The sequence below is a fragment of the Castor canadensis genome, chromosome 2 (genome assembly GCF_047511655.1).
Source record: "Castor canadensis chromosome 2, mCasCan1.hap1v2, whole genome shotgun sequence".
NCBI classification, from domain to species: domain Eukaryota; kingdom Metazoa; phylum Chordata; class Mammalia; order Rodentia; family Castoridae; genus Castor; species Castor canadensis.
Window position 1 is genome coordinate 51,598,546 of NC_133387.1, and position 25,759 is coordinate 51,624,304.

Below are 25,759 nucleotides of genomic sequence, written 5' to 3' on the forward strand. Positions count from 1 at the left end.
GAGCCTTTGACCAGCTAAAGGCCGCCCTTCTTCAGGCCCCTGCCTTGACCCTACCATACCCCACAAAATCGTTCACTCTGTTTGTGGATAAAAAAAGGGGTTAGCCAAAGGAGTCCTGACCCAACAGTTAGGTCCCTGGAAGAGACCCGTGGCATATCTTTCCAAGAAATTAGACGCAGTAGCATCAGGATGGCCCCCCTGCCTCCGCATCATAGCGGCCGTTGCCATGTTAGTGAGAGAAGCAGACAAATTAACCTTTGGACAGGCCCTCCGGGTCACGGCCCCTCACCCGGTGGAGGGAGTCCTTAAACAACCCCCTGGGAAATGGATGACGAATGCCAGGCTCACCCACTATCAGGGGCTCTTGCTGGATTCCCCTCGGATCACCTTCACAGATCCCGTAACTCTGAACCCTGCCACCCTGTTGCCCAACCCGGAACTACAGACACCTGTCCATGACTGCAAGGAGTTCCTCTCTGAAGTTACCCAGGTACGGGTTAACCTAAAGGACACCCCACTGTCCGGCTGTAAATTAAGCTGGTACACTGATGGAAGCAGTTTTGTCCAAAATGGAGTCTGAAGGGCAGGGGCAGCAGTGGTCGACCAAGAAGGAAACATGGTATGGAGCAGCGCCCTCCCACCCGGAACCTCAGCCCAAAAGGCAGAATTAATTGCCTTGGCCGAGGCCCTGGAAAGGGCAGAAGGAAAACGAGTCAATATCTACACCGATAGCCGCTATGCTTTCGGTACCATCCACATCCACGGAGCCATCTATTGCAAAAGGGGATTTCACACAGCAGAAGGGAAAGGCTTAAAAAACCTGGCCAAAGTCCAGCGTCTATTAATAGCAGTGGAAAAACCGAAGGCAGTGGCAGTAATGTATGTCCCAGGCCATCAGTCTACCAAGACTCCGGAAGCTGTCGGTAACAACAGGGTGGATCAAGAAGCTAGGAGAGCAGCAATGGTGAGTCCCTCCGTGGTCGCGGCTATAGATGTGCCTGTCCCCGAGCTCCCTTCGCTACCTCCCCAACCAGAGTACTCCTCGGAGGATTTCACTTGGATGAGAGCCCACTCCCTCACTAGAAAAAGGGAGGATGAATGGAGAAGCGACTTGGAAGGCAAGCTAATCCTGCCCGAGAAACTCGGCCGATTCCTGTTAGCTAACTTACATAAGTCCACCCACTTGGGGCAGAGAAAGTTGCTAGACTTGCTGACATCTGCACAACTCTGATTTCCGAACCAGACCACGGCCGTCCGTCAAATTGTGGAGGATTGTGCTAGCTGTACAGCTATGAAACCAGGACGAAGGGAGGGGCACCACACAGGTATTCGGGAACGGGGGAGGGCCCCGGGAAGAAGCTGGGAAATGGATTTTACCGAAGTAAAACCAGGGAAGTTTGGGTACAAATATTTGCTAGTGTTCATAGATACCTTTTCGGGCTGGGTGGAGGTATTTCCTACAAAGAGGGAGATGAGTCAGGTAGTGGCAAAAGCCTTACTAGAGGAAATCATACCCAGGTACGGGGTGCCTGAGGCAATTGGGTCAGATAATGGTCCGGCTTTCATTAGTAAAGTCCTGCAGGGACTAGCCTAGGCTATGGGGGCCAATTGGAAACTACATTGTGAATATAACCCCCAGAGCTCAGGGCAAGTAGAAAGGATGAATAGGACACTAAAGGAGACTTTAGCCAAATTGGCCCTGGAGACTGGCGGTGATTGGGTGACACTCCTTCCCTTGGCCATCTTCCGAGTCCGGAACTCCCCTTATGTCCATGGGCTAACCCCCTTTGAGATCCTGTATGGGGCTCCACCCCCCATCATTCAAAGGACCTTAAGCCCGGGACTAGGTGATCTGGCCCCAAATTACCTGACTATGCTACAGGCTCTAGCTAAGGTGCAACAACAAATATGGCCCTTAATTCAAGCGTACCATACTACTGAGAGGGTCCCGACTCCGGAACATGGCATAGTCCCGGGTGACATGGTATGGGTTAAAAGGCATCAGTCCAAAACCCTAGAGCCTAGATGGAAAGGACCTTATGTTGTACTGCTTACTACCCCCACCGCCCTCAAGGTTGATGGAATTGCACCATGGGTACACCACTCCCATGTGAGACGGGCACGTCCTCAGGAGGAGCAGGGAAATTGGGTTGCACGACAGCATCCCACAAATCCACTCAAGCTCCGGCTGATACGAGATGCTCCAGAAAACGAAAACACCCCAGATGCTCCACAGCCCTCCTAGAATGGGATCATTACCTGAGTCCACTACACCCACATCAGACCGGCAGACCCGGTAGCTGTGAAGGAAGACTTCCTGCCAACAAGAAGGGTGTCCCACCACAAGGACAATTCCTTCAAACTCAAACTTCAGCAAACTGGACCTCCGTAACCTTATTCCTTTTTCTAACCCTGTCCACCACTTGCTTGGGGCATACAAATCCACATCAACCTTTTAACCTGACCTGGATGATTGTAGATGTATCCACAGGAGACATTCTTAACCAGACCTCCAAGGTGACCCCTCCCAGCACCTGGTTCCCAAAATTATACTTTGACTTAAGGGCCTTATTCACTGGCAGGGGACAATGGGATTTGCGCCAAAGTTACTTCTATGTCTGCCCTGCTCCCCAACCCAACCACAGAAAAAATGTGGAGGAATCGCAGACTATTATTGTAAGTCATGGGGTTGTGAGAGCTCAGGGGACATATGGTGGCCACCCCCCAAACAGGGGGACTTTATTCAGTTAAGTAGAGTCTCTCAATCTGGTATTACATACCACCAACCTAGACCTATAAATAAGGGATGCCCAACTCCCCCCAGTTGTAATCCCATTATGATAAATTTCACTGATTTAGGAAAAAAGGCGACAAATTGGGAATTGGGTAAATCCTGGGGAGTCATACTCTACAAAACAAATCATCCAGGAGCCCTTTTTACCTTGCAGCGTGTGCGACAATCAGTCTCAACTCTAACAATAGGAACTGGTATTCTAAACCGACTTGTGACTTTCATCAAAAACCGAATTAACACTGTCCAACTTCTGGTCCTCCGCCAACAATACCAGGCTCTTCATCCCCTTGAGAATGATTCCTCAATATAGCCCAAAAAAAAAAGGGGGGAATGAAAGGATGTGCCCTTTGCCCCAGCAGATCCCCATAGCAGAAACCAGTAAAGCCAGCACAGGATGCCCGTGCAGGATAAGATAAACAGGATGGGGGCAGGTGGAATGTGAGGAATGTGAGGAATGTGAGCAGACTGCGAAAGACAACTAGAAGTACGTGCAAGATGTGCCCTGCCTGCTTGCTAAATGTAACCGTGTGCGCGAATACTGACCCTTGAATCTATAGGCTAAGAAGTAATGTACTCTTAAATGGATAGGCTGGAAATGTATGTGGTGTTACAAACTCATTGGCTATGTACTGTGCGGGCTTTTGCTGTAACGGCCGGTAGGGGCCTATATAATCCCTAAAGATGCTCGGGGTCTTGTCTGCCCAATCGGACCTGTGTGTCTGTGTGGGAGCTTGACCCTGGCTTGCCAGCTCAATAAACTCTGCTTTGTTGATTGCATTCACGCGTGACTCTCTGTCTCTCGGAGGAATAGGATTCTAGGACCCTAACATAACCAAGAGTTGTGTTTAATATAGGAAACATATATTAATAACTTCTTACATTTACATAAGGAAACATAAGAAACGGATACATTCAGGGCCTGGGGTGGAGCAGTGTACCTGGGGAAGTGGGCACATGGGGAGCAGGAGTGGGAAGAAGGCTTGGTAAACATTGTTTACTTTTTCAAATTGCTTAAATTTATTATCAATTGAAAGTTTAAAAACTATGTATTCATGGCTCAACGTTTTTTGGTCTCAGAATCTCCAAGGCAATCTTTGGGGTAGAATAAGGAGGTAGAGAGCGGGTGGGACAGTTTCCTGCTTTGGGGAATGAGTGTTTTCTTCCCAGGAAGCATGAGGTCTGCGAGGTCAGAGAGTAGGGCTCGCCTTAGGGTCAGAATGAGGCTGCATGCAAGGCTGCACAGATTTGCTTCCTTAGCCTCAGTCTAGAATTTGTCTCCTCTTGATTCCTGAAGGCCACTCAGGAATCACTTCCCATGTTTACTCTCATCCATAGCCCCAAGCTTTGCTTGGACTATCTTGCATGACCATCAGCACCCATGCCTCACACCATCTAAACATGCAGCAGCTCTCAACTCCTATGGCTGCCTATGTACTTATTATGTGTCTGTTTGCATCATAATACTTTCCAGAACATGGTTAATAATTGCCTGAAATGCCTGTATGTGTTGTTGATGAAGAAAAATTCTATTCACATCAAAACAGATAAATTACTCCATGTTTTCTAGTCCAGATAGTTGGAAGTTCAAAATAGGAACCTTAATCGTTCCTATTTTGTATTGAACATTTTTCATTTAAAATCTTCTCAAGTTGGAACCTTGCACATGCTAGGCAAGCACTCTACCACTGAGTTCTCCCCAGCCTGCGAAGTTCTCTTCTTTTATCTTTAGGACTTAAAATTTCAGATCCCAACACAGGAAGCTAACTGTCTTTAACAGCCCATAATTGTAACAGCCCATTTACAAAGAACTGAGTTCTTGGCTTAGACTCCCCTAAGAATAAGTGGAGGATACTTCTTACTTAGCTTTAAAAAAATTCATTTTAAATTAAGTTTCTAGAGTCTTTCAGAACAAAGAAGTCATTTAGAATTTTCAGTAAAAGTACAAAGAGTCTTTGGGGCCGCTGAAGAAGATAAAAGAATTTTCTGCACATTGTACACTTTCAGAAGAAAAATAGGAATAAAAATAGTTTCCCAACTCAGTCATTCTTTGAAATTGATAATTGATTCCTAATAGTCCCCAAAACAGGGGAAGAAGAGAAAAAGAACATCCTTGGCTCCCTGGCAGAAATTATTCATAGCTTTTTCCCCTGATAGGATGATGATTAGTACATCTTCCATAAAATCCCTTTCAGTAATTTTATGGTGGGTCTGCATTTTATAAACCATGTTTTGTAACTAAGAAAAGAAAAAAACAACCAAGATGAGAATAATTTTACAATAACTCATTTTACTGACTTTATTAAATTTCCAACTCCAATCTTTCATCTCTTTTATAAAAATTAAGCAGACCTTGTTTGAAATTTTCCTGTAATCTTTAACACTGAAAGTTTCATGACTGCCACCTACTGGTGAGGGAAAATTGACTTTTATTTATTTATTTTTTTAAGATTTTTTTCTTTTATTTATATGTGCATATAATGTTTGGGTCATTTCTCTTGACTTATATTTAAAGTTTTGCATTGAAACATACTGAATATGTGCAATAGGACATTCAAAACATTTTGTATTTTTAAATTCAAATTATTTGACCATATAGTACTAGTTTTGTAAAAAGAAATAAAAACATGTTCCTTTTTACAATTTCACAGCATTAGTAAAAGAAGCAATATACATGAATTGTAGTGCTCAAATTTAAGTTTTGCTTTTATAGGCATGGACTCTAGCCTAACTGATAATATGATTAATGATTATTTCAAGATCATTTAGTCAAACCAAAGAAAGTTCATGTGGTAAAAAACTCTTGGTGTGTGTGGGGGGTGTGCCATCAATTTTTTACAGACGAATGGATTGTGAAAAAAAGTGGAAAACTCCACTGATACATAATATAAACACTAGTTAAAGGAACCAGAATTTTTCAAGCAGTATATTACTTGAGAGTAACACATACATTTATATATATATATATATATGTATATATGTTACTACATATATATGTTACTTTTTAGCACATATATGTTACTTTGCATATAGGACACACTTAGCATTTGTCATTAATGAAACATACCTGGCTTAAAATGTGGTAAAGAATGAACTCCAGGCCATGTATCCTCATTTGGTGTTCCAAGAACCTAGTGTAGAGGAGGAAATTGTGGAAACAGACTTATTAGTTCCAAAGCACTCAAAATTCTCAAGTGTAGAAATCAGTATATTGCATATTATGAAACTCTGGGTTTTTTTCCATTATGGTGTGCCAGTATTTTTTATTTCAATAAAAACAAACCCAGCTAAAGAACCACCCAAGATGAATCTGTGCTCTAACAAATGCAGCTGAATGTGACACATTCAATCTGCTACATTTGATCAAGCCCAAACTTAGCAAGTAGGCTACAGAATCAAATGATAAGATGTCATCCTCATGGAACTGAAAGTATGTCTGTGTCCGCTATGATTCTTTCATGAGCTTTTTGTTCTTCACTATCACATGTGTCATCATTTATTAGTTCTAAGAATGCTGTCATTTCTTCCCCACATCCTCTAAACATCGTAACATTTCCAAGAAGCAATCGCAACAACTTAGAATGCTCAAATTCTCTCATGGCCGTTAAAATCTTTAATTATGTGATTTATAGTTTCTTCTTGCCAGATTGCTGCCTTTCCCATACTTTCTCCTTTTTCTATTCCTACTTCTACTCTCTTTCCCCATTTAAATTTCTATCACCACAATGTTTGATCTGGTGAAAGGAATTCAAGAGCAAATCCAGCTCACATGTATAACATATATATAAATAATTCACATAACTGAATTTTCAGTGCCATTATCTATTGCTCTCATACTCGATGACTGTGGTAAATCAGAGATTGAAAATAGCAGAATTTAAGGGTTAAAAGGCCAGATCCTGAAGATACCATTGGGTCAAATTCTTGCTCCTGTACTTTCTAGCCATGTAACCTTAGGCAAGAAAGAACCTGGCTGAGCTTCATTTCCTCATTTGTAAGCTGGAGGGTGATAACAGCACCTGCCTCACCTGTGTGGCTAGCACTACCTGGCACGTAGTAAGTGTGATGTAAGTATTACACATTATTCAAAGTACCCATGGAAAACTGGACCAGGTCAGAGAGGCAGCAGCCGTGTGGGAGAATGTAGAACACCGACTTTTTCCACATTCAAATGATGATGGATAAATATAAGGAGTCCAGTGGAAATGAAATGGCAAGAGATAAAGCTAGAGAACGGCAGAGGAGAGGGAAGAAGGGCAGGTGTTATGGGAGAAAGTGAGGCCTATTTTGATTATCTCTGAGGAGAGTGGGCAACGCGAGGCAATCAGGTAGTGCAGATCTCTAATTATTTTTGCCTGGTTTTACTGAGGGACCGCACACAATGAGTGTTTTACTCATAGCTGACTTCCTACTCCTCCCCCTTCAGGGAGTCAGGGTTAAATACATGTATTTATGTGCCTCACTGAAACACCAAATCAGCACCCAAGGTAATACAATTTTTCTTTAAAATCACAATTAGTTAATTTCACTAATTAATACTAGCATTAACAGGTTACATAATTGGTGGGCTGGGAGGAAAGGAGGAGGGAGGCAGGCAAGTGGTCCAGAAGAGTTTTAAGACAGGAAAAGGGACAAAGGCATTGTCTGTGACATAAAAATTGAGGTAACAGGGTCTCTACAAAAGGCATTTTCCCCATTCAATAATTCTAACCGTTCTTTCAAGAGAAGGGGCAAACAAGAATGCAGGTGGCACACAGGCCTTATCTGGGAGTTCTCCTCTTTATTCTCAAGGCTGGCTGACGAGGTGTTCAATAGCACTAACTTTAACAACCAAAGGGAGGAACTTTCAAGTAAAACCACCTGACCATCACATAGAGACCCTCTGAACATTTTATAAACAAAGTCCCTCCAGAACCTGAACCCTGTTCTCTTGCCCCTAATAAAGATATGTTTGTAGTCCCTATTTCTACTATGCAAAACTGTTTCCTAGACATAGGCATCACTCTCACTCATATCCAGTGGTCAGCTGCAAAGTGATTATCAAATATTATAGCTGTCTCATAAAAACTATCAGGAAAAAAATACATAAGTCATTTTTTCAATTATGACTCAACTGCTGAGACTCCAGACTCAATTTTCTTCTCCTGCCAACAGTCCTGGAGCATTTGCACAGGAAATGCAAACTGGGCAAAGTTTGGAAACGAAAAGAAGAATTAAAATTTAATTTTGCTTTCTATAAAATTCTTTCTAGAAAAGGAGGTTTGGGCTAAGTGGATGATTGGCAATGATCTGTTCCTTTGTACCAGGGAAACTGGGTGAGTGCTTTCTTTGATGCCTGATATTCATTTGCATTAGTTGGCTAATAAATTCCACTACCAAGACACTTTTATGTTTGAAGGAAAAAGAGTATTCTCTAGAAGTCAAAAAGCAATCTTTTGCAAATTAAACAGTGAAAAAGAAAATTGTATCTGTGCTATAACAATTAAAATGTGGTCTCCACATCTTTAAATAAGTGGGTTTATATCTGAGGACACTGTCATTTTGAATGCAGCGTGCTATGATATGCTAAGACATCTCCTATGTATTCATTTAAGCAGCTTAAACCTGTGACAAAGCTTATGTACCTCCCTGTGTCTCACAGAGGATACAGGGCTCGGACTTTGGCTCCCCTTCCAGGAGCTCCTGGATAGTGGGGCAGAAGTACAGGGCAGTGGTGGAGTTGAAGTATATCATGGGGCCACTTAGAGGCATGGGTGAGGGAAGTGAGAGCCCAGAGGAGGTGTACTTGAGTCTCTCTGTTGGCAGAAAGAAAGGAACAGAGTCATGAGGTAAAATGTGTATCCAGCTGCTCAAAAGCAATTATAGTTCTAATAAGAAGTTGAGAGCTGACATCAAGAATGCAGGAGATAAAGCAAGTTTAGAGGCAGAGGGCAATGAGTTTAGTCTGGGGCCTACCAAGTGTCACCAAGTCCTGCAGGTCAAGATCGGGGCATGGAAAGGGCAGCTGGAAATACAGCCAGATCATACCCAAGACATGGATCTTAGAGAATTTCACAAGGAGGGGAATACTTGGAATTCCTAAGGGTATAGATGGTGACAGAAAGTGAATGTTACACATGGGCTACAGGACGGTCTCACTTTCTCTCGTCCTCTGTTTATACACACACAGCTTCCAGAAGGGTGTCTCTATGAGTCACTGGAGTATTTGTATCTGTTAAGAAAAACGGCATGCGCACACCTGATTGGTGGAGGTCTATGTTCCTGACTCTCATGGTGGATAGCTTAGATTTGCTCTTCCAGGCTAGGCCCTGACAGGTGTGGCATTAAATTCTGCCCTTCATATCAGACTCTATGCTGAGCAGAGGAGATGCTGAGAAGAGGGCCTCCTCTAGAAATGTCTGCTTTACAAGTAAACTTATGGAGCTGTGTTCAAGAACTAGCGTTTGCCTGAAATATTTTCTTACCCTTCCAAACTATTAATAGTTCCATAAGTTCTCACATTTTTCTAGTCTTTGGTGACATGAATCCATTTGTTTTCTCCCAAGAACACCTGGGGCTTAGGTAGAATCATGACTGCCAGCAGCTCCTCCCAACTCAAGGAGCTGAGAAGTCTCTAACAGAGCCTCTAGCACCAGGAACTCTGGCCTACAGGATACAAATAAAACTGGCCCATACAGGCATGTACTAAGGAGGTGACACAAAAGTGCTGGGTTCTCTCTTCAAGGGTTCAGGTTTTCTGAGCATCACAACTTAGACGATTTCAAACTGACTTAGCTGTGAGTTCTAGAGGAATGGAGAACAATCAAATGATTTCCGACTAAAGCTGTGAGAGCAGAGCTCGCACACAGAATATCTCTAAATAATGATTGCTTCATGACTGTACCACTTTCAAAGATGATGAGAAGCCCAAAGACATCGATGCAGTGACTCTGCAGACCTTGCTGGGATGTTACACACCCCACACTGGAAGAGACCGCACAGAGCTCTGGGAAGGGCTGCAGAGGAAGCTGACCATCGGCTGTGCTCTCCATGTAGGGTGACGATCCAGTGGAGGTGCAGAACAGCTTGTGTTGTCCTAAAACAGCACACCACTGAGGAAAGGTCTGGGGGTCCAATGGCCTCGTGGATGGTGGTGAGAAATAAATTTTAAGAAGGCTACGCTAGGAGGAAGGGGAAAGTCAAAGGTGACTTTGAAGGAATGCCCAAAGATGCAGACTGCAGTGTTCCTTCCAGGGTTTTTCTTTTGGAGACAGTCTTACTCTGTAGCCCAAGCTGAAACTTACTAGGTATCCCAGAATGACCTGGAACTTGCAAGTCTTTTGCCTCAGCCTTTAAAGTGCTGGGATTACAAGGATGTGCTGCAATGTTGGGTTCTACATAACTTCTTGAGCAGGCACAGACTATCTCTAAAAGCAGTAAAAGCAGTGGTCTCTGGAAAGGAGGTGGAAAGGTGGAAAGGCCCTCACTTTTCACTGGATACACTTGCATACTTTTTAAAATTTTGTACCATACACATTACCTCTTCACACAATAATTATATTTTCCTATCTGGTAATAAATTTATATATATTAAGTGCTGACAACATGGCCACTCCTTTCCTAGGTGCAAAAGATAAAAGTTAAAAAATTAAGAGGCCAGGTGTGCTGGCTCATGTTTATAATCCTAATTACTCATGAGGCAGAAACTGGGAGTATCACAGTTCAAGGCTAGACCAGGAAAAAAATTCACAAGACCTCATCTTAACCAACAAGGCAGGCATGATGGTAGATGTCTATGATCCCAGCTATGTGGGTTCCATAGATAGGATGCATGAAGTCTGAGGATGGCCCCAAGCAACACTGTGATACTCTATCCAAAACAACAACAACAACAACAGCAACAAAAACTAAAGGCAACAAAGGGCTTGAGGGCATGACTCAAGTGGTAGAGTACCTGCTAAGCAAGCATGAGGCCCTGAGTTCAGACCCCAGTACTGCCAAAACAAACACACAAACATTTACAAAATTAAGTGGCAAGAGTGATGAGACCAGATTTGTGCCTCACCAAATTCCCAGAGATGGTATGGAGGAGGCCAACCAGAAGTTGAGGATCAGTGAAGAGGCCATAGGGGAGGTGGAGGCAAGGCCTCACCTGGCACATGTGAGAACCACCCTGACGCAGCTGAAGTAGTGTTGCTCGTAGTGCTGCTCAGTCTTCACATGCCTGATGTCCCCTTCCTACAACACACTTTGTAACACTTGTTCCTGCTCTCCAGAAATGGAATGTGCAGACCACAAAAGGTACCTAAACATAACTATAAAAAATCAGTATCTCATTATAACTGTTGCATGGAAGAGAACATAAAAACACATTACTAAAACCACACACACTGCAATAGGAAAAACTCCACCAGGATGATACTGAACAGAAAAGTGAACCTGTTGGCCGCTTGAGCTGCTGATAAGGTCAAGTTAGCCTGTATAGGGCCACACTTATGAAAAATGACAAATTTAACTGTGTTGCATTGGAGACTCAAATATAGTAATGAGTATGAGTAATGCTATTACTGGCAAGATTTACTGAAGTTACTGATTATTTGGGTACCCAGAAAAGGCCTGTATTATTCAGTACATATTCAGAATTAGTGCACATTAAAACTAAGTAAACATTTTGTGCTTCAAAGTTAGCACGGTATTTATACATGTTGTGTTCATTTCATTACTTGCGTGTTGTGTTTGCATATAAGAACAAGTGTTACTTAATTTATTAAGACAACTTTTAACTAGGGGTTTCACTTACAGGTGTCTAGGAGCTGTTTAGTTCCTCACTGGGCAGGACGGACCCACACAGTGTTCTAAATTTAGCCTCATGGCTCCAGCTTCTAAAAGTCAGTGCTACCCTTAATTAGTATGAAAACCAAGGGTTAAAAAAAAAATCTCAATTTTCAACATGCCCCCATTCTGTTTCTATTGAGAATTACTGTTTTTAAAAATATTTCTGGCTAGGTTACAGCCCAGAATCATTAAATCTGCTCTCTGTAAAAAGCTCCACTCTGATTCTACCTCCAGTGGTCTAAAGTAGCTGTCCCCAGAATGGGGTGTGGACCCTATAATGCAAATCATGTTAGGACAAAATGGAGCTGGCACATTGACTCACAATGAGAAAATATCCTTTTGATTCTCTTCCAATTCTTCTGAGAACATCAAGAAGAAAATCTCAGCTTGGTGCTCATTTTTTTACAACCTCCCAAGCACTTGCTCATATCCCTCCACAGGGAAGGCAGGCCTCAGGGTCAGAATCCTAGGTCGGTAAGAAGACCCAATTTAATAAGAATACTCACTGATCTTCACTGATTTTATTTTTGCTTTGCTTTCTGTTTATGGAAATTATCATAAAGGTTTCCTGCTTTCCACAGTGATATGAAAAAAACAAATAAAATCACTTGAAATGAGTTGGTTGAAAGAAAATATAATAAGTCATGAAAAGTATACCATGATGCTACAGCAAAAATCTCAGAAGTGGAATAAGATAGCCATTCAGGGATACATGGTCCTAGACGAAGAGAGGGAAGGCTTGAATACTGAGGACACCAGGTAGAGCCCCCAATAGGCATCTGCTGGCTTCTACTCTTCCATACTGAATTTCTTTCATGCCAGAATGGCAGGAAAGGGCATTTGGATTCACCCTCTGGATTAATGGTGAAGAATGGGTGTTTGGGGGCTTCCTGTTATTACTTCAGAACCCCAGTCAGGATGACAAACTAGAATGAAGGGCTATAAAGTCAGGATGGGATTTCCTGAAACATTCCTCGTTAACTTCTTTAGGCTTGTTATTTTTATGTCTCCACCCTCCAACCATATTTATTTTCATTACAGTTTCTGACTTCAACCTCCCTGTGGTTTTGAATTCATCTATTTTTCTCCCTCTCCTGGCAGCCCATGCTTACCAAGTCCCATCACCTCACATACCTAGAACCCTCACCACTAGTATACTTGCCTCCATTCTTGTCCTCTTTCAAGTAATGACTTCATATTCCTGAGTGGTCTTTTCAAAATCAAACTTGATCAAGGGCCACTCTGTGAATAAAATCCTTCACTGGTTCCATGGCTTCTCGTTGTTTCTGGAGAACCCTCGTCTACATATCACACTCAGGGTGCTGCCTAGCTTGGGCCTGACTGTCCATCTTCCCTATCTAGAAAGATTCTGCCCCTGCCCCTTTTCCCTTTGAGCTCTTCTCACACTGATTCCTGGGTGCCTTGAACTTGTTATGCTCTCCTTCCACCTAGAGCCTTTACATACTCATTTCTGAAGCTCGGACATCGGTGCTCTCTCCACCTAATTAGCTACTAATTAATTTTTCAGCTTGGAGTTGAAGCATCACTTTCTCAGTTCAAGCCCCTGTGACCTTCATGCTAAGACAGAAGCCCCATAATGTAACACTTTGAACTTCTTCACAGTTATTGTCACAGTTAAAATTTTACATTTATTTCTGTTAAACCCAACATTTAATTCATTGGACAGGGAAATTTTGTTTTGTCTTGTTTGCCTACTTCATGTTCCTTTTGCCTATCAAAGACTGTAGCATAAAGCAGGCAATTAATGTTTGTTGAATGAACAGTTTAGACAGGAAGGATCCTCATGAATGATAGATGAGTAACTGCAGGGGTCGATGACTTCACTAAAAACAGTCAGGTTTAATCTTTTTCAATGTAGAGGCTAGGTCTCTTCGACTTCAGTATCTCTGGCTTTCCCTCCCACTCCACTCTCCTTTCCAAGCAAAGAACCAGAATGCACATGCAAATCATCCTAAGCATCAGTAAACAGGCAGGTGACAAAGGGAAAGGCCTGGGTGGAGGCCTGGGGAACGCTGGCTGGGTGAATGTGGTACACCTTCTGTCCATGGACAGCAGTGACTGCACACCTCCTGCCTGTGGCTGCTGTGTAGAATGCAGCTCCAGCATCACTGTGACTTTCATTTTAGTAAGAAAACCAGATGAGCCTTGGATTTCCTGTGAAATTATCTTAACTCAATGACCTACTTCAAGTTTCTATGGAAAAATACCTAATTCAAATTTAAAACAAACCCAAGTGAAGTAGGTAAGATAGGACCTGTCTATGTTCTGAATTTAGAGAACAGCTAGCTTGTGGCCTCTGCTCTAGTGTATGTGGGTTTTAACCAGGCACTAACAAAACAAGCTATCATTTTTCAATGTCACTTACTGTCCCCCAGAAGTTGGTTGGTTAAGGTTGCAGAGTTATAAAGTGATAGAGCTGAAATTCAGTCAGGTTGGTTTGACTAGAAGGACTTTGGTCTTAAGAGCCATACTTCTTGGTTCCCAGGAGGATTAGACAGACACAGGCCTCAGGTGAATCACATTCCACTGATCACTCTCGAAGGAGGTTCTGAGCACTGGGAACAAGGCTTTTTTCATCCTCTCCTGCTCATCCAAAATACATGTTTGTGTATATGCGTGTGTGTGTGTGTGTGTGTGTGTGTGTACTGCATATACACACTGGCACCAAGGTCTTCAGCATCTTCATCACTGACATAATGGAAAGCACAACAGAAGGGATCTGAGTGGTTGGAAGGCACAGCTCAGTGGCAGAGCATATACTCAACACGCACAAGGCCCTAGGTTCAACCGCCAGTACACCAGAGGGGGTGCACTTAATATTCTAATGATAAGCCAACATTCAACATTTAATTAAGCAGAAACAACTATCTGTACCTACCACAGGGCAAGCTAGTAGCAATAAACGCGAAGCCATGTGTGTGTCTGCCTGTCTGTGCACATACTTACACACATGTACTCTACCATTCCTAGGTCTTACCTAAACTTCCACTTGATAAGGAATTAGAGTGCTCTGACTATTCACATCTGGCAAGGGCATGCAAGTTGGATGTGGAATTAAAAAAACTGCTTTAAAAAGCTGTGATTCTGGGGTATGTTTTGCAGCACAGCAGAACCCATAACAAGGTTCTGCAGAACGGTTAAGCGCTACCTGGGCAAGGCCAGCAGGGGGAGCCCCTAGACTGAGAAAGCGAAAGCTGCCAGGTCTTCTGAAAAGTGACTTGAATATTTAATTGGCTGCTCAGCTGATGGTGCTGGATTGAAGACTGTGGTTCCAAAATATCATTCAGTGTTTTCAACATAGGCAAGGTTTAGATGAAAAGGCACCCAAATAAGTAAAGGGCAGATTTTAGAATTTTGTTTAAAGTGAATTCAATCCTGTTAGATGGTAAAGAGCTGACTTAGTGGTACTGATAGCATATAGAAATCATCTAGGGACATTAAAAAAATATTCATGAAGGCCAGGCATGGTGCCATATGCCTGTAATCCTAGCTTCTTGTGAGGCAGAGATCAAGAGGATCTTGGCTCAAGGCTATCTCAGGAGGCTGGGAGGAAAGTTCATGAGACCCCATCTCAACCAATAAGCTGGGCACAGTGGCATGTGCCTGTCATCAAAGCCATAAATAGCATAAAAAGGAGAATTACAGTCCAGGCTGGTATAGGCTTAAAGAGAGACCCTATCTAAAAAATTACCCACTCAGAAAGGGTTACAGATATGACTTAGTGGTAGAGTACCTGCTGAGTAAGCATAAGGCCCTAAATTCAAACCCTAGTTTCATCTCCCCTACCCCGACCCCCCGAAAAAATATCTAATTAAAAAAAAATTACTGGGATCAACCCCAACGATTCTGCGTTAACTGGCTGAACAGCAGCAGAGACAATGTGGAAGTTTCTAAACCACCCAGATGACTCTAATGTTAGCAAGGATTGGGACCATCGACCTAAACAGTCTAAGTCGGCTGTTTAGATGGTTTAGATTTATTTTTAAAGTTTTTGTCTTGGATTCAGAGGGCCACAAAGGATTTGCAGTGGATGAATGAATAAAACAAAAAGTTAGCTATTAGAGAGAGTAAAGGGGAACCAGAAAGTGACTTTAAAAATCACTCCAGAAAATGCTCTTAGCTTATGTTAACTGGAGAATTCTATAGTAAAAGCAGCTCATTTAAAATATTTTGCCCATCTAAATTTTCATTCTTTTCCCTTTCTAATTTCTCCTATTGTTTCTATTCTCTGTCTGCCTAGACCTTGCTTCTTTCATCAATTTCACTCTCAACTCAATGACTTTTCAGAACTGAGTGAAGTTATTGTGACAGGTCCTCAGACTGTTAGTCTCCAACTGTGCACTGTAGGAGCAAAGGCATGAAATGTACTTGTTCGCTCCATAGTCTGAGGGTGGAGGCTGCAGAGGCTGGAGCGGGGAGAGGCTGCCAAGCAAACACAGAACCAGCTGACTGTCTGAGCAGTGCCTCCAGACTAGAAATATGAACTAGGGAGAGGGATGTAGAGGCAGGAGCAATAGATGCCCTCCTAAACAAAGCATGGTCCTTCAACTAACAGTATTATGCTTAAGTTCTGCTCACTCTAGGGGTGATTCAAAGTACCTCAGGTGATTCAAAGTACACTGATGTAAGACTCACTCTAACTAGATTTTCCAACCTAAAAAGCACAAGCAGTAGAGAGGAAGTAGTGGCTACTGGCCTACCTTCATCTAGAGGATGTATTTTAGATAATTTGTTAAAACAGTACCTGGGAGGAGGGGTTGGGAGCAAGCCCAAGGTCAGTGGTGCAGGTACCTCAGATCAGGAGCTGTCACCAATCTGCACCGAGAACTGGCTCAGTGCTTATAAATCAGAGCTTGCCACCACACCTGCTCCTCTCTCCTTTAACTGTCTCATAGCCTGCATGTCTCTTATGGCAAAAGGATCCGAAGCACTTCTGGAAACTAGCAGGACACAAATAATAATACCAGGTTCATCCTTTAATGTCTTTTATCCTTCAGCTGTGAAGTTGAAGCCAATTAAAATTTTGATACATTTATGACATATAAATTTGACCAAACTGGTCATCATCTTTTTTAATCAGTTAAACTAGTTTTAATTCTGGTTTTCATGTGCTGATTATCAGGAGATGCAAAAATGCATAGCTCTAACTTTTGTCCTAAAAAATGTAGTATTTTAAATATCTAATTTTAATATTCATTTTGACTACATTATTAAATATGTCAAAGCTACCAAAGCTGTTTCACAACACTATGAAACCTCAACACCCTCAAGTCTGTTTTTAAAAATACATTCTATTAAAAAATGTGTCAATGTGAATGAATTTGTGTCCTGTGGCTGTTTACACAACAATAACTTGGTGCCTTACCACAAGAGAGATTTATTCTCCCACAGTTTTAGAGCCCAAAGTCCAACATCGGTTTCAATGGTGTGAAACCAAGAAGTCAGCAGGGTCTTGTTCCCTCCAGAGGCTCTTTGGGGGACAAACCATTTCTTGCCTCTTCTAACTTCTGGTGGCTACTGCCTAAGTGTCTGACCACATCACTCCAATTCCTGCCTTCTCAAATTTCCATCTACCTTTTTTGTAGTTGTTGTGTTGGGTGGGAGTACACTGTAGCATTTACAAATGTTCTTACAATATATCAAACACATCAAACTTAAAATTCACCCCTTCCATCATTCTCCATCTACCCTTGGAAAGACAATGATGACTAAATTTATGACCTGCAGGACTGGAGACAATCTCTCCATCTCATTGATTCTTAGCTTAATTCCATTCACAAAGATCCAGTTTCCAAATATGGTGAAATTAGGATTTCAGGTATTAAGGTGCTACTTCATATCTTTGAGCAGCTATTATTTAGCCTACTATACAGCAAAAACACTATTTATAAGACATTATTTATAAATGATACTCAAAATGGATACTTTTTACTTATAAAATCTGTGAAGTAAACAGAAAAGGCTGTTGGAATATGAGTATTTACAGCTGTAACTTCACATAAGCTAACTACAATTTTACACTTGTAATTTTACAAGGTATGTATGGACACAATGAAATAGGACAACTGTGAGTAAAATTATAGGGTCCCTGCTTAAGTCCCCTAGAAGAGAGGAACAGTACCAGGGCATGACTTGGATTTATGATCTCTTATCTAGTGCCCTCCCCACCTCAGCACACAGATGTATCTGATGAGACATTATTAATAGGACTTTAATTCATTTCAGCCCATTTGTAAAGCAAGACCAGCACAGACCAGTGGGGTCACGCAGGCCATCTCCTCTGCTAAGACACTCCTTTGCTCCCAGCAGATGCTGCTGGGCTTCTGCTGACCTCCTGGACACCATTAACTTAGTTTCAAAATGAAGGAGTGCTATTCCCATATGGCTACTTACTATGAAAACCAACTTTGTGATTCGTTTTTATTTGACCCTGGCAAATGTAAGAGAAGTGTTTACCCTTAAACCAAGGAGACAAGAATGTATTTATTATTTTTTTCCTCCTTTGGATCTGGCGCACAGTACTTTGTTTCGATTAACTTAATAAGAACCCACGAGCTCCCTATCACAGAGAAGGGCTAGGTCATTTGAGCCGTATCTAATCCTATAGCTCCTCCATTGAAGCAAGCGCTATCCTAAGTCGTGTTCATTATTCTTTGTCTTTCTTTTTTTATATAACTCTTGTTCTTGTGAAGATGATATATTTTTATACTGATTATTTTAAACTTTATGTACAGGATATTGTGCTGTAGGTACTTTGGGGGGATTTTTAAACTTTACATTATATGGCTAAGCGTCATTTAAACTCTCGTGTAACTACTATGTGAATGGAATACTATTCATCCTCTCGGCTGCTGATGGGTATCTTCACTGTTTATACTTTCTGCCCATATTACAGGAAGGAAAAGTGCATCTTGCACTTGGCAAGTGGAATGAGATATTGGCCCTTTACCCTTCTACAATTCCATAGTGAAAACACGAAATACTGGCACCTAAAATGGAGTTGTGTTCCAACAATGTGAGAGCTGTATCACAATGTACTTCCCCCCAAAACAATTCTCTACTTGGTAGGTAGGTCCTTGGTTGATGCACTGCTGAATTCACAGTAAACCAAAAAGACCAACAGGGACAAACTACCCTGGTGCAAAGACATTTATGATTTAAAAAGAATGCATCCACTGCAGACATCACAGAGGTCCTCAGACGGAGGCAGCCCAGGGAGTGGAACAAGGTTTCTGGTCTCTCTTCTCCAAGCTGGAGTCAGGGGCAGCAATTCCAGCCACAAGGAGGAAGGCCTGAGGCTGCCAAGTCATGGGAGAAGGTGACATGGAGACTCAGAGGCTAAGAATAGAAAAGGAGATATGATTCAGGAGAAGGGAGAAGAACTGTAGTGGAAGGGGTTAGGGACGGTAAAAAGTAAACGAGTTTTCTCTGCATTTTTAGCACCTGTCAAAGAGTAGCAATAACAAGGTGAAGTCAGGAGGCTGCTGGCAGGCACCATCATGAGGTGACAGGTTGGGGTTTTCTTTCTCTTCTTCACAACTTTTTATAGGGGCATCTACTTGCACACAGGATGGAGCATTTGAGAGGCAGAACAGAGGCTCTTGGAAGAGATGGAGAGTCTGGAAAGGAGGTGTCCCCTCCTCTGTACTGTTGTGTCTACAGTGGAGTGGGGAGGAAGGTGAGCAGAACAGAGCCCAGGGTACTGTGCCAGGAGGCAGGTATTGGTCTATAAGAGCTGTTCTTACACAGGGAGAATGTAGGTCAAGGCCTGCCTATACAAAGAAAATCCATACATTTACCTGTCCTAAAAAAAAGATGCTGTTATTTTTAGAGCTTTGAATGGGGTATGCAGGAATGTGTGAGTTACAACCAAACCTCTGGTAAGTAAGTGTATTAGCAGGAAATGTGTTAAGAAATTTAGGTCAAGATAGTTCCATAAAAATGTACTGCACCTACAGTATTTTACCTCACTTTTGAAATTGTGTATTTATGCCATTTAGACATGTAAAAGCACAAGTTTAACATGGGTACGCTATTATCTATTTATTCATCTATCATGAGCCTACTTTTGCCAAGAATTGTGATTAAAAAAAAAGTAGGCTACAACTCTGGAAAAAGAAAGGGTGATGCCATCATAAATTGCAGGCAACAATTACAGCCAACAAGCCTATTCCTGGTCAACAAACAGACTCCCGCCCCCAATACAATGCTCTCTTGACAACTGATTTTGCTGCCTGCAAATGGGGCCTCAGTGGGTCAGGGATTGGTATTTAGAATCCCAATACTAAGATTTGTCACTCGTAAACTAAAATTAAAAAAAGCCTTAAGAGTTCTCTCAGGAAGGATGGCTACATCTCTGACAGCTTTGGGATGCTCCTCATAACCACTAGTACATCAAGAAAGCTGAATTTCTGCAGTTTTTTGGACAGCAATGAAGTATGAGTTTATCACCAGTGTTAGTGTAGGCTGCTTCTTTCAGCTGCTGTTATTTTATGGTTTAAGTTATAAATCATTTTGCATCCTTAGCATCAGCCTAGATAATTGTGAGCTATCTGGTTAACTTGACTATACATGTATATACACACATATATGTATATATTTATATATATGTATACACACATATGTTGTTTGTTTGTTTGAGAAAGGGTCTTCCTATGTAACCCAGGCTAACTTTGAATTTTCCATGTAGCCCAGGCTGGCCTTGGACTCACTATCCTGCTTCTACCTCTCAAGTGCTGGGAATATAGGTGAGCACCATCATGCCTAGTTAACTTCACAGTACATTTTAATGTATTTCTACATAAATAACATATTTGGGCAATGATTTTTCAAAAGCTAGAAATTATAACAATTTTGCATTGTGGGTTATAAATAAATTAGCTAAGAGACTAATATTAAAGCAGATACATAATTCTTTCTCACCTCTTGACCAATTTTTATAATAATCTTCCCAGCTAAATAGGAAAGAATGAGGGTAGGTAACAAAAAGATCTTTTGCCTACCTAAGTGGACCAAGGAAATGAAAAAGTGGAAATTTGTTGTAGAGGATCTCCACAAGAGAAACACACAAAGTTTTAAATTATCTGGCATTGTGATAGTTTGGACAAAGTTCATAACTGAGGGCTGGGGGAAGGGGACTTTGCCAGATGTGACCTCAAAAGGTGATAAAATAAACACAAAGCCCTAGCCCTGATTTATGCTGATATGTACAAAAGGTGCCTGAAATAGGTTGAATAACTTACCTCGGGTCACAAAGCTAGCCGTGACTGGCAGGAGAAGGGAAAGGGGGTGGTCTTCAGACTATAATAGGAATTTAATTGCTATTAGATTATGCCATAAAAATAATTTTTAAATGTATGCTGGCCTTTGACAGAGAGTTTTACCCTTATATGAAAGACCAAATGGAGATCAAAGAGACTCAGATAAATCAGGGGCAGTACTTCTATCATATTTCTTATAGGACCATCCTGTTTTGTTATTGCTTGAAAAGATGTTTTCACAGTGGATTATCAACACTTCACAAGACATTGCCAAGATGGCTTATTATTTTCAGTAAGGGATAAAGTTTCCGTAAAGTTAGGATATGGACAGTTGACATGGCATGGCCTCCTTCACAGCTGAGCTGCAGCAGCTGCTCTGCCTCTGGTCTCTGCGGAAGGAGGCATCTCACCACTCTCTCCACTGTGTTCCTCTCCTGCTGACAGGTTGTGGGGAGAGGGGACAGCTTGGCCAGACCCCTGTCAACAAGCAGGAGCAGAGCCAGTCCAACCAAGGCACAGGGTCATCTGATGATCATGCTCCCTGGAAAGTCAGTGACCTCAGTCCTCTGAAAGAGCTTGCCCAGATTTTAAATTTTCAGCCACCTGTGTGTTGTTGTTTTCTTATGATTAAAATAGGCTCACAGTGCAACAAGCTGAGGAGCAGGACTGGTAGTGGAGAGGGATTACTGAAAGATAAAAAGTCAGGATTGTTGATAATCATCCTGTTGCTTAAGAGTCTTGGGGCAGCACATAAAAAAAATTAAATTAAAAAAAAGAAAGCCTTCAGTGCTCCTATTTTCCTACACTGCTACAGAGATAGTGCACAGGAATGGGTTCAGATTATTACCAGACTGACTTTGGTATATACATTTTCAGACCACACTAAAGTTCACAAATATAGCCCTCCCTCCCTCCCTTCCTTCCTTCCTTCCTTCCTTCCTTCCTTCCTTCCTTCCTTCCTTCCTTCCTTCCCTCCCTCCCTCCCTCCCTCCCTCCCTCCTTCCTTCCTTCCTTCCTCCACTAGCCTTGTCACAGGAGGCAGCAGCCATATGATCAAGGTCACCCACAGTCCCTTAAAGTGCTAGACTTGAGTCCAAGAACAATCATCATCATTTCCATCACTTTCTCATTCCAGGTACCAGGCTTGCATGCATACAGTTCAATAAGACTTAAGTCGTACAACACTCTAGCCATTTCTGAATTTATTCCCTATGTAGGCCTTAAACCACTTCCTACTTGAACTGACTAGCTAGGTTCCCCCAACATGCATTTTAAAATTTCTATTTCTATCTTTGGACAATTCCCCTGGTACAAACCTATCTCTACCTCAGCATGTGACTTCAGAATGAAGAAATCTGAACAAAGTGACAGTTCCAACTGCAACAGAGTGCAGAGCAATGCAGTTTTGTTATGGTGTGTTCACAACACAAAGCACAAGTAGGTTCTCATTAACATGCACTATGAAAAGCTCTGCTACTAGGTTAGAGGCAAATGCTTTGAAAATACACCCCCCAACCTCCAAGCAAAAAGGCCTCATTTATTTTAGTTGATACCAGTGGTTCAAAGCAGGCAATTACTGACAATACCTACAGACATATAGCCCCAGTTCCTAAACAACTTCAAAATTACTCAGCATTATTTGTATTTGAGACCAGGCTGGACTGTGTTTGAACTGAGGTTAAGGTAGATAAAGAACTCTTAGTTGGGTATGAGGAAAGTTCAGGTTGTAGCCTTCAGGGGTGGGCTGTGTGCAGGGCATGAGCATTGGTGCTCAGGCGTTGCTGGTAAGTAAGGAAGAAGTTCTTGGTGGTGCCGGCTGAGGGCTAAGGAAATGGAGGGACTCTGCCACACCACCAAGTGTACCTCATCCAATCCACACAACAGTGGTCCAGGTGAGCCAAATTCTTCCACATTATAGATGAGGAGACTGAGGCTTACCAGTGCTAATACTTGACTAAGGGTAAGCAGGCACAAGAGGAAGGACTTAAAAGTCGTGTCCTTTGTTGGGGTCCCTTTGAAAAACTAAAATTAGAATTACTATATGATTCAGAAATCCCATTTTGGGGCATATATTATAAGGACTTGACATCAACATATAGAAGAGACAGCTGCATTTCCATGCTTACAGCAGTATTACTCACAATAGCCAAGACATGGAAACAACCTGAGTGTCTATTAGCACAGGACTGGGTAAAGCTTAGGTGGTAGAGGTGGCGGTATAGTTCATTGCTAGAGTGCTTGCCTAGCATGCACAAGGTCCCGGGTTCCATCTCCAAAGCTGCAAGAAAAAGTACATATGCACAGTGAAATATTAAAAAGGAAGTTTAGTCATTTGTAACAGGATGGATCAACTTGGAAGACTTTTGCTAGGTAAAATAAGCCAGGCACAGAAAGCCAAATTATCACAGGTCTCACTAATATGTAGAATCTAAAACAACTGAACTCATAGAAGCAGAGGAGAGAACGGAGATTGATGGCTTGTGAAAAATGAGGAGATGTTGGTCAAAGAGCTGCAATTCACAGAGGATGAATGATAAGTATTCAGGGTGATGGATATGTGAATTAGCTTAATTCAATCACACCATGTCTTATACATACATCATAATATCACAGTGGACCCCACAGTTACATACAATTACAATTTGTCAAATAATAAAAATAAAATTAAGTATCTGGCTTCAAAGGTCATATTCTTTGATATGACCTTGTTGCTCAGTTCTGAGCTCAGTCTGTATCCTTCTGGGAGGAAAACTGTCTAATCCAACAGGCATTTTTTCTGGTTGGAAAGCCACCAAGACATTCTGGAGGCATGCAAGGCGTGTGGGTAATCCTAACCCAAGTGAACTCCTTGTATCCCCCATCCCTGGTGAACTCCTTGTATCCCCTATCCCTGGTGATCCTTTCCTGTTATGGAACTGTTCCACGTAGTTCTAAAGATGGTAACAGTCAAATGGAATGAACTGATCTGTTCTGCTCAGTGATTGAGGGAATGTCTGTTAGACTAGGTTTGGGTCTGCCATTTATCAACCATACGATTATGGTAGTAGACACTATGACAAGACTGTGGCTGCCAAAATATATCTATCTGCATTCAAATCCCAATTTAAATATTTTAAATGCTGTAATTTATGCTCATTTAACCTCCCTGTGTCTCAGTTTCCAGTTAGGTAAAAAGTGGATAACAATACGCATTTGTTGGGTTTTTTGTAAAAACATTAAATAAGGTAACACATGTAAAATACTAAGAATACCATAAGACACCCAGTGGCACTCAGCAAATATTAGCTGCCATCACCATCATCAACACCACCATTTTGGATGGGTCACTTACCTTCTTCAAGGCATACTTTCCTTTTATGGAATATGGGATGACAATAACCTATTTCATAGCATTGTGGGAGTTAATGAGACACAATGCATGAAACGTGTTTAGCATGGTATTTTCTTAGCTAATGGAAATAAAATAAGCCTTCCATATTCATGGATTTATTACACCCAGTTTTGACCAAGCAAGGTCAAATAGATAAATAAATAAGTAAATATCAAAGAAAGTTCTAAAACAAAAATTTTAAATTCCCACATGTACATTACACAGCTTACTTGATGTAGAGAAGCTCTCAGACAGTCTTGTGCTATTATAAGTTGTTTAAATTGTGTCATCTGCTGAGTGTTTCCCTGCACTGTGAAAATATGTCTACCAACAAGCAAAAGGTGCCCCCAAACCATGGTAAAAGTTATGGCTATCATCCCAAGTCAAAAAGGGCATGCGTTTGCTTACTTGAAGTGATAAAGTGAAAATTTTTAGATGTGTTGAAATGTGGCATGTCTGTAGCAGAACTTGGCCAGTGTTATGGGAAAGTGAATTAAGAATGTGCAGTATAGTGCTCTATGAATTTGTGTTTTTTTCCTAAATAGTGGCCTCCTTAGAACAATATGCCCATGCATACCAAAGGTCTATTTAATTGTAGCAGCTGCATGCAGCAGCAGCAGTAGCACCAATAAAAACGATTTGTCATTCTATTCCCGACAGATGGACATTTCTATTAAGAAATCTATGCCTCTGTGATTATTTTGCATTCTGAAAAGTCTAGTTTCTGAATCATATGGTATAGATATATTTAAATTCTTTCTAATCTAGTCTGTGGAATCATTGTATCAATTTATAATCCCATTAGTAGTACTCAAGTAGCAAGTACCATTTTGAAAGACTGCTCCTGAGTGATTATATATCATGTTGAAACTAAGGAAGTCAACAGTATATGAAGAACACCACCACCCCATCACCAACAAAAACCCAACTTAAGTTTTATGGTACCAGAATTAAAAAAAACAGATTTATGGAGTAGCAGGAACAGTAATGTATTTATTATGAAAAACAGTGTATCACACACACTGATGAATGGCCATGCTTGACATGAGCGTTGTATTCCACTGTGCAGTCAGGTGGTGCTGCAATGTGAAAAATGCATTGTGATGGACACTGTGTCCTTGATAGCATGAGGAAATCAATAAAACCAAAGTTCACATATTCCCAACAACAACTGAAAACACAGTTGTTAGGATTTTTGAAGAGTTCAGTTGTTTCATTAGATGAAAAACATATACTTCAAGAGCTTAAAATATTGATGCCTCAAAGTGCTCTTTCTCACATCCATAAGGCATCAGTATTAAAAGAGGCCACAGTGAAAGGCTGAGGGAATGTAGCTTCTCAACCATGTAAGAAATAACTCTCCTTGAATGTGTATATTAGTCCAGAAAGAGCCGACAAGTCTTTTAAAAAACACAATGAAAAAAAACTAAAGCAGATCCATTCTGGTCATTTTCTTTTCATCTTGAACACAAATGGAAAAAAAGTTACTAATAAAAATATAAA

General features: G+C 41.6%; 1 protein-coding gene across 5 annotated transcripts in view; it reads right to left on the minus strand.

Annotated features, from left to right (window-relative positions):
- Window positions 1-25,759, minus strand: part of Cdk14 (cyclin dependent kinase 14) — a 593,051-nt gene that overhangs the window by 156,241 nt on the left and 411,051 nt on the right. For all 5 annotated transcript variants that reach the window (XM_074064778.1, XM_074064777.1, XM_074064779.1 and 2 more), the window contains one exon: window positions 5,859-5,922. In XM_074064778.1, the coding sequence (XP_073920879.1) occupies window positions 5,859-5,922 (64 nt within the window). The remainder of the gene's footprint in view (window positions 1-5,858; window positions 5,923-25,759) is intronic.